This window comes from Vanacampus margaritifer, unplaced genomic scaffold, assembly GCF_051991255.1.
Source record: "Vanacampus margaritifer isolate UIUO_Vmar unplaced genomic scaffold, RoL_Vmar_1.0 HiC_scaffold_88, whole genome shotgun sequence".
NCBI lineage: Eukaryota > Metazoa > Chordata > Actinopteri > Syngnathiformes > Syngnathidae > Vanacampus > Vanacampus margaritifer.
In genome coordinates, this window is record NW_027520798.1 from 41,728 (window position 1) to 60,380 (window position 18,653).

At 32.4% G+C, this 18,653-nt stretch overlaps 4 protein-coding genes and 1 non-coding gene across 5 annotated transcripts; 1 reads left to right on the forward strand and 4 right to left on the reverse strand.

The window, feature by feature from the left end:
- Positions 1 to 1,251: 1,251 nt before the first annotated feature.
- On the reverse strand, positions 1,252 to 1,935 carry LOC144041029 (ATP synthase F(0) complex subunit a-like). The gene is given in 1 exon segment (XM_077555248.1): positions 1,252 to 1,935. A coding segment is annotated over 1 exon segment (594 nt). The 3' UTR covers positions 1,252 to 1,341.
- A 1,444-nt stretch (positions 1,936 to 3,379) lies between these two features.
- On the reverse strand, positions 3,380 to 4,427 carry LOC144041028 (NADH-ubiquinone oxidoreductase chain 2-like). Its single transcript, XM_077555247.1, is given in 1 exon segment — positions 3,380 to 4,427. A coding segment is annotated over 1 exon segment (789 nt). The 3' UTR covers positions 3,380 to 3,638.
- A 2,987-nt stretch (positions 4,428 to 7,414) lies between these two features.
- LOC144041041 (18S ribosomal RNA) lies at positions 7,415 to 8,360 on the reverse strand. Its single transcript, XR_013289981.1, has one exon. It is a non-coding gene; the product is annotated as an 18S ribosomal RNA (ribosomal RNA).
- Positions 8,361 to 12,611: 4,251 nt separating this feature from the next.
- Positions 12,612 to 13,747, forward strand: LOC144041033 (NADH-ubiquinone oxidoreductase chain 6-like). Its single transcript, XM_077555253.1, is given in 1 exon segment — positions 12,612 to 13,747. A coding segment is annotated over 1 exon segment (522 nt). The 3' UTR covers positions 13,134 to 13,747.
- A 1,424-nt stretch (positions 13,748 to 15,171) lies between these two features.
- On the reverse strand, positions 15,172 to 16,552 carry LOC144041032 (NADH-ubiquinone oxidoreductase chain 4-like). Its single transcript, XM_077555251.1, is given in 1 exon segment — positions 15,172 to 16,552. A coding segment is annotated over 1 exon segment (1,077 nt). The 3' UTR covers positions 15,172 to 15,475.
- Between the last annotated feature and the right edge of the window lie 2,101 nt (positions 16,553 to 18,653).

The following is an 18,653-nucleotide window of genomic DNA, read 5'->3' on the forward strand; positions in this document are numbered from 1 at the left end:
ATAATTATATAAGATTAGAATTTATTTAAATTTCCGGGTTTAGTTGTAATTAATTATGTAGTACTAAACATTAAATTTGTGGTAGTAGTTTAATTGAGTAATAATAATTATTGGTACTTTAAAATTTTATAAGTGTAAAATTCTTAGAATACTAAGACAATGATTATTGTCTAGCCGTGTGGCAGAGTCCGGTCAATATAATATTATATATTTCAGGGCACATAGGTCTGAAATATATATATATATTTATGTTGGTTTACGTGTGTAAAGTGCCATAAGCCTAATTATAGATTATAAGTATGTGTAGTCTACTATTATAGGTTAATGCTTTGCTGTTTACGTAGATAATTAAAATTTTATACATTAAAATGTCTAAAGATTTATTACAAGCAGTATAAAGTTATATCTTCTCTTGGGTATTAACCAAGCTGAAATGATTATTAGTCATTTGCATTAGTATTAAAAGATAAGATCCTCATCAATAAATAGATACAAATAGGAATAATCAGACAACATCTACAAAATGTCAATATCAAGCTGCGGCTTCGAAGCCGAAATGGTGATTTGATGTAAAATGGTGTTGATTTTGTCGTAAGGCACAAACTATTAGAAATGTTGTTCCAATAATAACATGTAGGCCGTGAAAGCCTGTTGCTACAAAAAAGGTGGATCCATAAACACCATCTCCAATTGTAAAGGGTGTTTCATAGTATTCTATGGCTTGAAGGAGAGTAAAGTAAAAACCTATTAAAATTGTTAATACTAGGGATTGAATGGCTTTTTTACGTTTGCCCTCCATAATAGCGTGGTGGGCCGAGGTTACTGTAATACCAGAAGCTAATAGCACAGCTGTATTTAAAAGGGGCACTTCGAATGGGTCTAATGCAATGATCCCTGAAGGAGGTCAGCACCCCCCAAGTTCAGAGTCAGGAGCCAGGCTGAAATGATAAAAAGCTCAAAAAAATCCTAGGAAGAAAAATACTTCTGATACAATAAAGAGAATTATTCCATAGCGTAGGCCTTTTTGGACTAAAGGTGTATGATGTCCTTGAAAAGTTCCTTCTCGGATAATATCTCGTCATCATTGAAACATTGTGAATAGTAAAAGAATAATACCTAGTACTGCTAAAGTAGTGGAGTTGAAATGGAATCAGACAGCTAAGCCGGATGTTATGAGTAGGGCGCCAATTGCCCCTGTTAAAGGTCATGGACTGGAGTCAACTATGTGGTAAGCGTGTGCTTGATGGGCCATTAAATATTTTCTTGTAAATAAAGGGTAATTAATAATACAAATACAAATGCTTGAAGTATTGCTACAGCTATTTCTAGTAAAGTTAAAAATCATAATAGAATAATTATTGATGAAGCTAAGACTAAATTTAAAGGGATAAAAACTATAGCTGCAGTTGAGATAAGTTGAATTAATAAATGGCCGGCTGTTAAATTGGCGGCAATTCGTACTGCAAGGGCAAATGGGCGGATAAAAAGGCTAATAGTCTCAATAATAATTAAAACTGGAATAAGAGGAATAGGGGTACCTTCTGGTAGAAGATGGGCTAATGAATGCGTGGGTTTATGGCGTATACCCGTAATAACTGTCATAAGCCAGATAGGTACGGCAATCCCCAAGGTTAGTGAAAGTTGAGTGGTGGGTGTAAAAGTATAGGGAATTAATCCTAAAGAATTAATTGTAATAAGAAAAATTGTTAAGGATGTAAATATAAGAGCTCACTTGTGTCCTGTAATACTAATAGGGTTAAAAAATTGACGGGTAATTAAAGCAATAAGTGAAGTTATTAATATAAGCAATCGATTAGTTTTTCAACGGGCGGGGAAAGTTATAAGTAAGATAAAAGGAAGTATTAAGGCTATTAAAATTAAAGGGATACCAAGTAATGTGGGACTTATAAATTGATCAAACAAGCTTAATGTCATTTTCAGTTTCAAGATGTTGTTTTTAAAGTTTCATGGTCTTGGGGATTAGGTTCATTAGGAAATGTATATGTTATCACTTTTGGCATTACAATAATTGTAAAAATTAATCATGTAAAGATTAGGATTATAAATCATGGAGATGGTTCTAATTGTGGCATGTCGTTAAAGGTGGTTGGGAGTCACCGATCTTTAGCTTAAAAGGCTAATGCTATACCCTACTAGCTTTCTAACGACATAGAAATCATATATTACACTTAAATATTATTGTGTAATAGGTCCTAATTTTTATGTTATATAATTATATTTCCTCTGTGTTTTATTAAATATAATATATTTATTTTTATATTTATATTTTCGTGTATAAATTCTTCTATGTGTGTTAATCTTTTCTAACTAAGATTCTTCTGTTAAAAGTGATGATCAGTTTTCAAAATCTCCTAGGGGGACTACTTCAACTACAATAGGTATAAAGCTGTGATTAGATCCGCAGATTTCGGAGCATTGTCCATAGTAAACACCCGGTCAGTAGGGGATAAAGGTTAATTGATTTAGTCGTCCAGGGACGGCATCTATTTTTACTCCTAAAGAAGGGACGGATCAGGAGTGAATTACGTCTTCTGAAGTTACTAGTATACGAATAGGGGATGAGGTTGGCACAACCATACGATGGTCAGATTCAATTAACCGAAATTGTCCAGGGTTTAGATCTTCTGTGGGGATTATATAGGATTCAAATTCAAGGTCTTTATAGTCCGTATATTCGTAAGATCAATACCATTGATGACCAACGGTTTTAATTGTAAGGTGAGGCGTATTATTTAATTCTTCTATTATATAAAGAATACGCAGTGAGGGCAGCGCAATAAGAATAAGGATAAAGGCAGGTAGAATAGTTCAGAAAGTTTCTATCCCTTGTGAATCAAGTAAAAATTTATTAGTTAATTTTGTGGTGATAACTAGTATGATGATGTAAAGTACCAAGGCGCTAATTAGGAATACAATTATTAGGGTGTGATCATGAAAGTGAATTAATTCTTCCATAATTGGTGATGCTGCATCTTGAAAACCAAACTGTGAGGGTCGTGGCATCAAGATGTGCAAGGGTTTAACTCACAATTCTGTCTTGACAAGGCAGCGTAATATTTTACTAACATCTTAACATAGATGTTTCCCGTAAGCAAGTATGGTATGTGTTCCGGGGGGGGGCTTTCCCCGCCTTTTTAAAAGGGGCGGGGAAAGTCTAAACAACTTATCTAATACCTTTAGTTAGTAATCAATAATTTAGAGTATTAAGGTCTACCTTATATATATTTATATTAAATATTTTAATTATGTTTCCTTTTGTTCATAAATAAGTTAGTGTTTTTAAAATACCAAAGGTTAGGAGAATTTTACTCCCATTTAGGGCTTTGAAGGCCCTTAGTTTAAATATTAACTTAAACCCTTACTCTTGTTACAAGGGCAAATATTATAGGTGTTAAAGGTAGTATTAATGTTGATAAGATAATGGTAAGGCTTAGGGGCAGGGTAAATAGTTTTGTTTTAAATCGTCAGGGTATAAAATTAGGGGTATTATTAGGGGCAAGCGTTAATGTAATAGCATATGACAGCCGAAGGTAAAAATATAGGCTTAATAAGGTGGATAAAGCTATAATAGTAGCAATAGGTAAGAGGTTTTGATTTGTTAGTTCTTTTAAAATTAATCATTTTGGGCTAAATCCTGTTATTGGGGGTAAACCTCCTAAGGATAATATAACTAAAGGGGTAAGAGCTGTTAAAATAGGAAACTTAGATCAGGATGTGGTCAATATATTAATTGAAGTTGATTTATTTAAGTTAAATATGCTAAAAACTGAAAATGTCATAAGAATATAAATTGTTAAAGCAAATAAAGTGAGAGAGGGAGAATATTGTAATACAAGAATTATTCATCCTAGGTGGGCAATTGATGAATAAGCTAAGATTTTTCGTAATTGATTTTGATTTAATCCGCCTCAGCCCCCGATAAGTGTAGATATAATGGCTATTAGAGTAAGAATATTTGAGTTTTGATTAGGTAGTTGTATAAGCAAGGTAAATGGGGCTAGTTTTTGTCAGGTTGATAGGATTATTCCTGTGGTTAAGTCAAGGCCTTGAAGAACTTCGGGCAATCACGTGTGTAAGGGGGCTAATCCCACTTTCAGTGCGAGTGCTAAGGTAATAAGAGTTAAGGGAATAGAGTGAGATATTTCATTAATGGCTCATTGTCCTGTAAATCAGGCGTTTATTGAGCTGGCAAATAGAATTATGGCCGCCGCAGTGGCTTGGATGAGAAAATATTTGGTTGAAGCTTCTACTGATCGAGGATGGTGTTGTTGAGCTATTAAAGGGATGATCGCTAGTGTATTAATTTCTAATCCTATTCATGCTAGTAATCAATGTGAACTTATAAATGTAATTGTAGTACCTAGTCCTAGTGCAAGTAGGAGAGTAAATAGAATATAAGGATTCATTGGTAGTGGGAGGGTTATAACCTACATTTTTGGGGTATGGGCCCAATAGCTTTATTTAGCTGACTCTACCTTAACTAGAATGTGGTGTAATGAAACACTAAGAGTTTTGATTTCTTCATTGGAGGTTCGAGTCCTCCCTTTCTAAGAATTAGGGGGACTTTAACCCACATTATATACTCTATCAAAGTATTCCTTAATATTCGGGCATAATTCCTTTAAAATTGGGGGGGAATTCCTGCTAACGCAATTGTAACTGATAAATGTCAAATAATAAATGATAATGTTAAAGGGAGAAAGTTTTTTCAAGTTAGATGTATTAATTGATCATAACGAAATCGTGGATATGATGCTCGAATTCATAAGAATATTAGGGCAAGTATTATTGTTTTTAATATAAGATTAATTGTTGAGGGGTCATTGTTAAAAGGGATTAGAGATTGTGAGGCCCCTAGAAATATAACTGCTGATAAAGTGCTTATAAATAAAATGTTAGCATATTCTGCTAGAAAAAATAGTGCGAAGGGTCCTCCTGCATATTCTACATTAAATCCGGATACTAGTTCTGATTCTCCTTCTGTAAGATCAAATGGTGCTCGGTTTGTTTCAGCTAGAGTTGAAATATATCATATTGCTGCTAGTGGTCATGAGGGAATAATTAATCATATATTTTCTTGTGTAGTGTCGAAGGTTTGAAGTTTAAAATTACCAGTGAAGATAATGCATGTTAATAAAATTAATCCTAGGCTAACTTCATATGAAATAGTTTGTGCAACAGCTCGTAGGGCCCCAATTAGTGCGTATTTTGAATTTGATGCTCATCCTGAGCCTAAGATGGAATAAACGGCGAGGCTTGAAAAAGCTATAATAAATAAAATGCTAAGGTCTATATTAACAACAGGGTGTGGTATAGGGAGGGGTGCTCATAATGTAAGAGCTAAGGTTAGTGCGAGTATAGGGGTAAAAATAAATATAACTGGAGATGCGGTAAGGGGTCATACTGGCTCTTTGATAAACAGTTTAACGCCGTCTGCGATTGGCTGAAGAAGACCATAAGGCCCTACAATGTTAGGTCCTTTACGGAGTTGTATATAACCTAAAACTTTTCGTTCAACTAAGGTTAAAAATGCAACTGCAAGAAGTACTGGCACGATATAGGCTAAAGGGTTGGCAATGTGAGTTAATAAAATATCTATCATAGTTAGGGAGAGGATTTGAACCTCTGTTAAAAGGGCTTAGGTCTTTTGCATTATCCGGACTCTGCCACCCCAACAGGCCATACTTTTTGGCTAAGAGTTATGATCTTTTGTCCAGTTTAGGTTTTTCATTGGATTAGATTGAGGCTTGCTTTGAAGCATGGGCCCCTTCTTTTCGGTCCTTTCGTACAAGAAAAAAACATATTATAGATAGAAACTGACCTGGATTACTCCGGTCTGAACTCAGATCACGTAGGACTTTAATCGTTGAACAAACGAACCCTTAATAGCTGCTGCACCATTAGGATGTCCTGATCCAACATCGAGGTCGTAAACCCTCTTGTCGATATGGGCTCTTGAAGAGGATTGCGCTGTTATCCCTAGGGTAACTCGTTTCGTTAATCGGTCTTGCCGGATCTTAAGGTCAAATATTTTGGTTCTTAGAACTGGTGTTCTAGGATCATGGAAATTTTCCTCTCGGGGGTTAATTTTTACCCCGTGGTCGCCCCAACCGAAGATATTTAGCGGAATATTATTTAGTTTAAATCTTTTGTGGTATTGACATAAGTCAGCTAATAATCTAAAGCTCCATAGGGTCTTCTCGTCTTATATTTATATTCCCGCTTCTGCACGGGAAGATCAATTTCATTGACTAGGGGAAGGAGACAGTTAAGCCCTCGTGATGCCATTCATACGGGTCTTTATTTAAAAGACAAGTGATTGTGCTACCTTTGCACGGTCAGAATACCGCGGCCGTTAAACATAGTCACAGGGCAGGCGGGACCTCTTATTCTTATCTAGCAAGAGGCGATGTTTTTGGTAAACAGGCGAGGCTTAGGGGTTTGCCGAATTCCTTCTTCTCTTTTTAGTCTTTCCTTGGGGGCACTCCTGTGTAGGATTAACGGTTTATACTTGAATGATTTTCTTGTCTTATTTTATTGCATTTCTCTCTGATCTTGGGGCCGTTTATTTCTCAGTGCGGGTTCGTTCTGAATTACACATGTGCTAGGAGAGGTCTTTGTTCTCTTATTACTCATATTAGCATTATCTCTTCTACGCAGGTAGAATGTCCTGATATTTTTAGGGGTTTAAGAATATTTATCATGATAATTGGGTTTTATGGGTTTTGAGCTTTAACGCTTTCTTTATAGGTGGCTGCTTCTAGGCCTACTTGGGTGTATAGTCTTAGTTATTATGATCTTTAACCATCTTTAAGAAAGTTGTATCTTGTATCAAAAGGGCTGTACCTCTTTTGATTAACTCTAATTCTTCGAAGGGTTTTTGTGTTATGTAATTAAGGGTAAAATTAGGCTGAACTTCTATCCATTTCTCAGGTAACCAGCTATAACTAAGTTCGATTGGTTTTTCACCTCTACTCGGAGTTCTTCCCAGTCTTTTGCCACAGACATGGGTTGGCCCTACATAGGCTGTCTCGGAGTAGCTCACTTAGTTTCGGGTAGTCAGACTTAAGTTCTCTTTGCCTGTTTAATACTTGCTAAATCCTGATGCAAAAGGTACGAGATTTAATCTCTGCTTTTATTTACTTTACTTATTTATTTCATTTCTTTTTCAGCATTCCCTTGCGGTACTATATTTGTAGCTCTTTATTCCTTTTCTGTCTCCCATACTTGGGTGGTAAAATGATTTGTTTTAGTTATTTTTGGGTTATTAAACTTTATTTATATTAATTAAATTGTGGGTATTGAATAGGCTAGCTTTGGGGTATCAGATCAGTCCAATTTGCATGGACAACTTCTCGGTGTAAGTGAGATACTTTACTATTTAGCTATGTTCTGATGTTCCAAGTGCACCTTCCAGTACACTTACCATGTTACGACTTATCTCCCTTTAATATGTTAAGCTTGTTTTATTTATATTAATTGGATATTTAGGGAGAGTGACGGGCGGTGTGTGCGCGCTTCAGTGCCAGATTCAGAAGAACACTCTATTTTCTTCTTACTGCTAAATCCTCCTTCAAATCATGTTTTCAGATGATTATTCGTTATACGTCTTATTTGACGAATGTAGCCCATTTCTTCCCTTCCCATAAACTACACCTCGACCTGACGTTTTAAGTTATACTATTTTTGCTCACTTTATCTCCTTTACAGGGTAAGCTGACGACGGCGGTATATAGGCGGAAAAGGCAAGAGAAGGTGAGGTTTAACGGGGGTTATCGGTTCTAGAACAGGCTCCTCTAGATGGTTATAAAGCACCGCCAAGTCCTTTGGGTTTTAAACTTGTGCTTGTAATCCCCTGGCGGATATATGGGTATGAACAATACCAATATTTACGGCTATGCATAATGGGGTATCTAATCCCAGTTTGTTTCGTAGCTTTTGTGGAGTCAGAAATTTAAAGTTACTTTCGTAAAAGATTTTCATATTTTCATTTGCGTATAACAGCTTTGAAAATGTTTAACTTTAGTTTATTGTCACCTAACCACCCTTTACGCCGAATCCTGTCAACTTAGGCCTCTCGTATAACCGCGGTAGCTGGCACGAGTTTTACCGGCCTTATCTAGCCTTAATTAAATCAAGTTTACACTTATGGTTTAATATTTATCACTGCTGAATTCCCTTAGGGGTGTGGCTAAGCAAGGTGTTATGGGCTACAAATGTGTGCCTGATACCAGCTCCCAGATTACAATAAGTGGGTCGGGGGCATTCTCACGGGAGTGCGGATGCTTGCATGTGTAATTTTAGCTACAGCTGACGGTAAAATCAGGACCAAGTTTTTGTGCTTTTAGAATTTTCTAGGATTCATCTTAACATCTTCAGTGTTATGCTTTACTTAAGCTATAATAGCAAAATATATAAAATATATAAAATATATAAAATATATAAAATATATAAAATATATAAAATATATAAAATATATAAAATATATAAAATATATAAAATATATAAAATATATAAAATATATAAAATATATAAAATACGAATATACAGAAGATGTATATATAATGTATATATAATGTATATATAATGTATATATAATGTATATATAATGTATATATAATGTATATATAATGTATATATAATGTATATATAATGTATATATAATGTATATATAATGTATATATAATGTATATATAATGTATATATAATGTATATATAATGTATATATAATGTATATATAATGTATATATAATGTATATATAATGTATATATAATGTATATATAATGTATATATAATACAATATATATAATACAATATATATAATACAATATATATAATACAATATATATAATACAATATATATAATACAATATATATAATACAATATATATAATACAATATATATAATACAATATATATAATACAATATATATAATACAATATATATAATACAATATATATAATACAATATATATAATACAATATATATATAATACAATATATATATATATAATACAATATATATATAATACAATATATATATAATACAATATATATATAATACAATATATATATAATACAATATATATATAATACAATATATATATAATACAATATATATATAATACAATATATATATAATACAATATATATATAATACAATATATATATAATACAATATATATATAATACAATATATATATAATACAATATATATATAATACAATATATATATAATACAATATATATATAATACAATATATATAATACAATATATATAATACAATATATATATAATACAATATATATAATACAATATATATAATAATATATATATATATATAATATATATAATATATATAATATATATAATATATATAATATATATAATATATATAATATATATAATATATATAATATATATAATATATATAATATATATAATATATATAATATATATAATATATATAATATATATAATATATATAATATATATAATATATATAATATATATAATATATATAATATATATATAATATATAATATATAATATATAATATATATATAATATATAATATATAATATATAATATATATATAATATATAATATATAATATATAAATATATAATATATAATATATAATATATAATATATAATATATAATAATATAAAATTATATATATATAATATATATATATATATACTATATATAATATATAATATACTAATATATATACTCACCACTCATATATATCAATATAACACTACCACCTAATAACTATAAATATAATATATATAACATATATATACATATATATATAATACATATATATATAATACATATATATATAATACATATATATATACTACATATATATAAGCATAAATATAATACATATATTATCAATATATGATCATATATATAATACATGATATATATTATATAATACATATATATATATAATACATATATATATATATATACATATATATATATAATACATATATATATATAATACATATATATATAATACATATATATATAATACATATATATATATAATACATATATATAATACATATATATAATACATATATATATAATACATATATATATATAATATTTACGGGTAGTCATATAAAGTGATAGTGTAGTTTAGGATGAAGTGTATAATAAATAAGGTATTATACAATTAATTACTTTCATTATTAGATTTGTAAATATATTGATAATTAAGGGTTGTTATATGGAGCAACGAACGAGCAACGAACGAGCAACGAACGAGCAACGAACGAGCAACGAACGAGCAACGAACGAGCAACGAACGAGCAACGAACGAGCAACGAACGATTTATATTAAGATAAGACTGCAAATTTCTATACTTATTTATATGTATCTTGTTAAATTTAAATCAATGATTAATAATTTAGTCTGGGTTTTCCTGTTTCCGGGGGGTTTGCAGGATTATTAGAAACTTTAGGACTAAAGGGGGGTAGGGGGGTTTGACGACGAAAAAAACACAGGGGGCAACCAAGAACGGTTAGTAATATTAAGGATTATTATGCTCTTGAAATAGACATATGCAATTCTTAAGTAATGTCTTTCCAACATTCATGACATTTAATCTATGCAAGGAAAATGTGCTACCTTGTTAGTTAATACCGTGTGCACTCTGAAATGCCAAGTGAAAGGAAGACAAAAAAAAGAACCAACTGCCCCTGTGGCGTGAACGCTCGGCTTGGTGGGTAACGAGTCGTATGATTTCCACCATTAACTTATGCAAGCGTCGATGAAAGTGTGGGGAATATCTAAATGAAAGTTCCTGAAGTAGGAACCAAATGCCGGGAATAATTCACCTTTTAGGTAGCTACCCCCACGATTAGTGCCCTTGACCATCAATGACTATTAACCTTAAGTTATAGACTGGTTGGTCGGTTCTTACTACATATCTAATTGTTCTTGATAGTGTGTTGAGTCCTGGTATATCTTTACTCATGAATATTGTATTGAACCCTTAAGTTTCTCATTACTATTTATTTTTTTGTATGTTATAATTTTATGGTTTATGTCCTATTATAGCTATAATGTTGTGGTACTATGGTTAAAATAGATTAATGGTGATAATACATAGGTATGTCCTAGATAATTAATATAATGTACTAAATAAATGTATGTACATATTACATATATGCACTTTAGAACATATATTTCACCAGTACATACGTCCGCCCCAGAAAATATTTTAATGTAGAAATTTAGCTTTGGGTGCTAAAAGTGGGAGTTTAATTCTCCTTTTTCTGAGCAAAAGGGAGGTTCAACCCTCCGGCCTCCGGTTTACAATGCCGGCGTTCTTTACTGAACTACAAATGCAATTTCATTTTATAACTTTATTTTCGGCCTGGGAAGCCAGGGGGGTGAGAATTAAGAAGATTAAGAAATATACTACTGATGCTATTTGTCCAATGATAATATAAGGGTCTTCTACAGGTATTCCCCCAATTCAGGTTAGGATAATGATATCTATAACCAAGACTCAGAATAATAATTGGCTAAATGGTCGGAATGTGAGTCCTCGTTGTTTAGAGGTGTGAAGAATAGGGACTAATAAGAGAACTAGAATTGAGGCTAATAAGGCTAAAACTCCTCCCAATTTGTTCGGAATAGATCGTAAGATGGCGTAAGCGAACAGGAAGTATCATTCAGGCTTAATGTGGGGAGGTGTCACTAAAGGATTGGCTGGAATAAAATTGTCTGGGTCCCCTAATAGATTAGGAGATAAAAGGGTTAATGAAATAAGGGCAATAAGAAAGATAGCAAAACCTAATAAATCTTTGTACGAGAAGTATGGGTGAAATGAGATCTTATCAGTATTTGAATTAAGTCCTATAGGGTTATTAGATCCTGTTTCATGCAGAAATAGTAAGTGAATTAGAGTGGCGGCAGCTACAATAAAGGGAAGGAGAAAATGAAAGGTGAAGAATCGGTTGAGGGTAGCATTATCTACAGAAAATCCTCCTCATACTCATTGTACCAATTCATTTCCTATATAAGGAACAGCTGATATTAGATTTGTAATTACTGTAGCCCCTCAAAATGATATCTGTCCTCAAGGTAATACATAGCCTACAAATGCGGTGGCTATTACAAGTAGTAAAAGGACAACCCCTACGTTTCATGTCTTTTTGTAAAGATATGACCCGTAGTATAATCCTCGGGCGATATGTAAGTAGATGGCAATAAAGAAAAAGGATGCACCATTAGCATGGGCATTACGAATTAATCAGCCATAATTAACATTACGACAAATATGAGTGACAGAAGAGAATGCGGTGTTAACATCGGATGTATAATGTATTGCTAAGAACAGCCCGGTTAAGATTTGTGCTATTAAGCATAAACCTAGTAGTGAGCCAAAGTTTCATCAGGCAGAAATGTTTGAGGGAGTTGGCAAATCAACGATAGCATCATTAGCAATATTGATAAGGGGAGGGGTTTTACGTAGGCTGGCCATTATTTTGTTCCTGTAGTTGAACTACAACGATGATTTTTCAAGTCATTAGTCTTGGTTAAAATCCTAGTGGGAATTATGACTTATTTGATGTCTTTATTATTAATAGGGTTGGTGTTTGGTATTATTGCAGTTGCTTCTAATCCTTCTCCTTATTTTGCTGCTTTAGGTTTAGTACTAGTAGCGGGTATAGGGTGTGGGATTATAGTCTCTAGTGGGGCTCCTTTTTTATCTTTAATTTTATTTTTAATTTATTTAGGGGGGATATTAGTAGTATTTGCCTATTCAGCGGCTTTAGCTGTAGAACCTTACCCTGAGAGTTGAGGTAGTTGGTCGGTTGCAGTTTATGTAAGTTTTTATATTGGAGGTGTAATCATTTCTTGTTTATTTTTTCTTAAGGGGTGGTTTCAATGTTCCTGAGTAATTTTAGGTGAGTTATTGGTTTTTTCTGTATTTCGTGAGGATATATCAGGTGTGGCAGTTATATACTCTGAAGGTAAGTGTTTACTAATTATTAGTGCATGGGTGTTACTCTTAACTTTATTTGTTGTGCTAGAACTTACTCGAGGTTTATCCCGAGGGGCCCTGCGAGTAGTTTAAACTAAAATTGATGTTGCTAAAATTAGGGATAATACAAATATTATAAAAAAGGTTTTAGTTAAACCTTTTTGGGTATTACTGGTAGTAATAACTAAAGGCGTATTTAAAGTTACTAAAGCTTTTGGGCCAGTTTTTTTAAGTCATGCCAGATCAATTATTTTCAAGGCAATTTTTTGTCCAAATGCAAGGGAGATTTTAGTAGATACTAGGTGTATAACTAAAGGGTAAAATCCTAGTATATTAGAAAATATATGAGGGGTGTGCTTAGGGTTTAAAGGTGTTTGTTTAGAGGTAATAGAAGCTATTTCAGCAGCAGTTAATAACCCTAAAATGGTTACTATAAGGGCGGCTAGTTTAAGGGAGAAGGGTATAGTTATTAAAGGCGTTTTATTGTTTACTATATTTAGAGAAATAATTAAACCTGAAATAATACTGCCCCAAGCTAGTCGTTTAATTGAATTAGTTAATATTTTATTGTTTTCATTAATTGGTGATAAAGAGTTAAATCGAGGGTAGCTTGTGTTAACATAAAAAATGATTCGAAAGCTGTAAATTGCAGTAAATGAAGTAGCTAGTAGTGTTAATACAAGGGCTCAGGCGTTTAAATAGGAAGTGTTTAGTGCTTCAATAATAGGATCTTTGGAAAAAAATCCTGTCAAATAAGGTGTTCCTATTAAAGCCAGACTGCCTAATGTTAGGCAAGAAGATGTTAAAGGTGTTAATTTATGTATTCCTCCTATTTTTCGGATATCTTGCTCATCATTTAGGCTATGAATAACGGATCCGGAGCATAAGAATAATATAGCTTTAAAAAAAGCGTGGGTGCAGATATGTATAAATGCTAACTGGGGTTGATTAAGTCCTAGTGCAACTATTATTAGGCCTAGTTGGCTTGCTGTGGAGAATGCTACGATTTTTTTGATATCATTTTGTGTTAAAGCACAGATAGCATTAAATAGGGTGGTTAATGCTCCTAGGCATAAACATAGTGTTAGGATTTGATTATTATTTTGTATTAAAGGGGCTATTCGAACCATTAAAAAGATTCCTGCTACTACTATTGTGCTTGAATGCAGTAAAGCAGAAACAGGGGTTGGACCTTCCATGGCTGAGGGAAGTCATGGATGAAGCCCAAATTGGGCCGATTTTCCTGCTGCTGCTAAAATTAACCCTAGCATAGGCAAGGTTATATCTTCTTTATGCGAGGTAAAAATATGTTGTATTTCCCATGACCCAACATTAATGGCAATTCATACCATAAAAATAATAAGTCCGATGTCACCAATTCGATTATACAAAACTGCTTGTAGGGCTGCTGTATTTGCATCCGCTCGGCCATATCACCAACCAATTAAAAGAAATGACATAATCCCTACCCCCTCTCAGCCAATAAATAATTGAAAAATATTATTAGCGGTCACTAAAATTATTATGGCGATTAGAAATGTAAGCAAGTAAAATGAAAATTTGCTCTTGTTAGGGTCTGAGTGTATGTAATAAATAGTAAACTCAAGAATTGATCATGTAATATATATAGCGATAGAGGTAAAAATGATTGAATATAAATCAAATTTGAAACTAATATTAATGTTGAAGTTAAATATTTGTATTCAAGATCATGAGGTAATAATGGTCTCAGTCCCTTCATTAATAAATAAAAATAGGGGTAATAGGCTAATAAAGAAACCTGTTTTAACTAAGTCTTTAATGGATATGGGGGATCACTGAATAAAATGGGGTGTAAAAAGTATTTTAGATATAATTGGGGTTACTAGAAGGAAAAGAATAATAAGTATACTTGATGTTATTACTAGACATGAGCTCATAGTCCTTGCTTGGATTTGCACCAAGGTTTTTGGTTCCTAAGACCAAGGGATTAGCTGTTATCCTTCATGGGCGGTCAAGTAAGCCTTGGGGTCAAACCAAGGGATCAAAAATTAGCAGTTTTTGTTGCCTTCGGGCCTTTCTTTGTGGATAAGGAGATTCTAACTCCTATTTTTAAAGCCACAGTCTAATATTTTAATTAAAATATATCCACAGAATGGCATCCCTGATATTAATTCAGGTTTAAATATAAGAAGAAGTAGAGGAATAAGATGTAGGGCTATAAGTAAGTGTTCACGAGACTGAGAGGGTTCTAGGGAAATAAGATGATTAGTTAGCTGACCTCGTTGAGTTATCAAAAAAAGGTATAAGGAGTAAGCTGCTGTAATAATTACTCCGGCACCTGTTAATACAATCGTGAGTGGAGATCAATTAAATGTAGATGAAATAATAGCTAATTCACCAATAAGATTAGGAAGAGGAGGTAAAGCCAAATTGGCTAAACTAGCAATTAGTCATCATATAGTTATTAAAGGGAGGATTATTTGCAAACCCCGGGTTAGGATTAAATCTCGGCTATGGGTCCGTTCATAGTTAGTGTTGGCAAGGCAGAATATAGCAGATGAAGTTAGTCCGTGTGCAATTATTAGTAATAAAGCTCCTGTGTAGCCTCAGGGGGATTGATTAAGAATCCCTGCTACAACTAATCCTATATGGCTTACGGAGGAATAAGCAATAAGGCATTTCAAATCAGTTTGTCGTAGGCAATTTGAAGCAGTCATAATAATACCCCAAAGAGCAAGAATTATAAATGGGTAGGATAATTCTTTAGTAAGAGGTTCTAGAACATTCATTAGTCGTATTATACCGTAACCTCCTAGTTTCAATAAGATTGCCGCTAATACTATAGAACCTGCAATTGGTGCTTCAACGTGGGCCTTGGGTAATCATAGATGTACCCCATATAAAGGTATTTTTACTAAAAAGGCTATTAAACATGCAATTCATCATAATTTAGTGCTATATGATGTAAATTCGAAAGGGTTATTAAATTGTATAATTAAGAGTGATAAGGTGCCGATATTATTTTGTAATATGAGTAGGGCTATTAATAATGGGAGAGATCCAATTAATGTGTAAAATAAGAAGTATGTGCCTGCATTTAACCGTTCTGCTTGGTTTCCTCATCGGGTAATGATAATTAGTGTAGGAATCAAGGTGGCTTCAAATGTAATATAAAATATAATTAATTCTGTAGCACTAAAAGCTAAAATTAAAAGGGCTTGTAAAATAATTAAAAGTATAATATAAGTGCGTTGTTGATTAATAGGGGTTTTGTCTGTGTGGCTCTGCCCAGCTAAAATTATTAAAGGTAAAAGTCAGCATGATAAAATTAATAAAGGGGTTGATAATAAATCTGTGGCTATATTTATGTTTAGAGTTGATCATCCGGTTTCTAAAGGTCATTTCGCTCAATATAAGGTAAATAATGAAATAATAAGGCTATAAGCTAATGATGATGTCTTTATTCATTTAGGGGGAGTAAGTCATGTTGTGGGGATTAACATAATGGTAGGAATTAAAATTTTTAGCATTGTAAAATATTAAAGGTTTGTAGTTGATCTGTGCCATGAGTACGAGAGGTGGCTACCAGAAGTGCTAATCCAGCACTTGCTTCACAAGCTGAAAAGGCAAGAAGAAGTATGGGTGAAGAAGAAAAATTAATTGAAGTAAGTTGTAAGGTTCAAAGTGATAAAGCCATGTACAGTGAAAGTATTATTCCTTCTAAACAAAGAAGGGCGGACAATAAATGGGTCCGATTAAATGTTAATCCCATTAAACCTAAAAAAAAGCTTGCAGAAAAGGCAAAATGTATAGGTGACATTAGATAATCGTGGAGTTAAACCACGTTCTTTTGAGCCGAAATCAAATGTTTAGTCCTACAACTAATTATCTATTCGGCTCATTCAAGGCCGCCTTGAACTCATTCATATATTAAACCAAGAATAAGTAAGATTAATACTGTTGATGCTCAAATAAGAGTGTAAGTGGGAGATGTTAATTGAGTGCCTCATGGGAGAGGTAATAATAAAGCGATTTCTAAGTCAAAAAGAAGAAATAAAATAGCCACTAAAAAGAAACGAAGTGAGAATGGTGATCGGGCTGAGCCTAGTGGGTTAAATCCGCATTCATAAGGTGATAATTTTTCTAAGTCTGGGCTTATTTGTGGTAATCAAAATGCAATAATAGCTATAATAAAAGAAAGTGTTATACTAATTACTAATACGGTAGTAAATAAGTTCATTATCTTTTCTTAGATTTTAACTAAGATCAAATGATTGGAAGTCACTTATACTAATTGTACTAAAAAGATTTTTGCTTTTCATTATGAAATATATTATTTATATAAAGTTCTTAGGGGTTTTTATGTAATTTTATTTTTAATTGGTTGATTAAAGCTAAACGGATAGTACTAATAAGTATGTATAAGGTCTTTAATATTTATTATGTAATAAGATACATTACTAAAATTTAGTATATTATAGTATAAGGTGGTATAAATAAAATTATCAGGTTTAAAGTAATTAATTTTTTTAGTTATATTATATAATAATATACCTTAATTATTTAGATGTATAAGAATTTAACTTATATTTTGTTTTATAAAACATTATTAATTTATTACATCTTTAATATTTAGGAAAGAAAATGGCAGAAGGGTTATGCGAGTGGCTTGAAACCATTTGACGGGGGTTCAACTCCCTCTTTTCTGGTTAAGCATGTTGTGTTTGAATGTGTGAGGGTTCTTCAAATGTGTGATAAGGAGGAGGGCAGCCGTGAATTCATTCTACATTTGTTGAGGTTAATTGTATAGATATAACTTCTCGTTTAGCGGCAAATGCTTCTCAGATAATGAATAGGAATATAATAACGGCTACTAAAGAGATTAAGGACCCTATTGATGATATGACATTTCATAATGTAAAGGCGTCTGGGTAGTCTGAGTATCGACGGGGTATACCGGCTAAACCTAAGAAATGTTGGGGGAAAAAAGTTAAATTTACTCCAGTAAATATAACCCCGAAGTGAATTTTAGTTCATGTACTGTGTAAAGTAAATCCTGTAAATAAAGGGAATCAGTGTATAAAACCTGCTATAATAGCAAATACAGCGCCTATAGATAAAACATAGTGGAAATGAGCTACTACATAATATGTATCATGAAGAATGATATCAAGAGAAGAATTAGCTAATACAATTCCGGTTAGTCCACCAACTGTAAATAAAAAAATAAATCCTAGAGCTCATAATAGTGGTGTTTCTCATTTAATATTACTTCCGTGGAGGGTGGCTAATCAACTAAAAACTTTAACTCCTGTTGGAATGGCAATAATTATTGTGGCAGAGGTAAAGTATGCCCGGGTGTCTACATCTATTCCTACTGTGAATATATGGTGGGCTCAAACAATAAATCCTAAAAGTCCGATTGCTATTATTGCTCATACTATTCCTATGTAACCAAAAGGTTCTTTCTTTGCCGAATAATAGGCTACGATGTGTGAGATTATCCCAAATCCTGGTAAAATTAAGATATAGACTTCAGGATGTCCAAAAAATCAGAATAAGTGTTGGTAAAGAATAGGGTCCCCTCCTCCTGCAGGATCAAAGAATGAAGTATTAAGGTTACGATCTGTT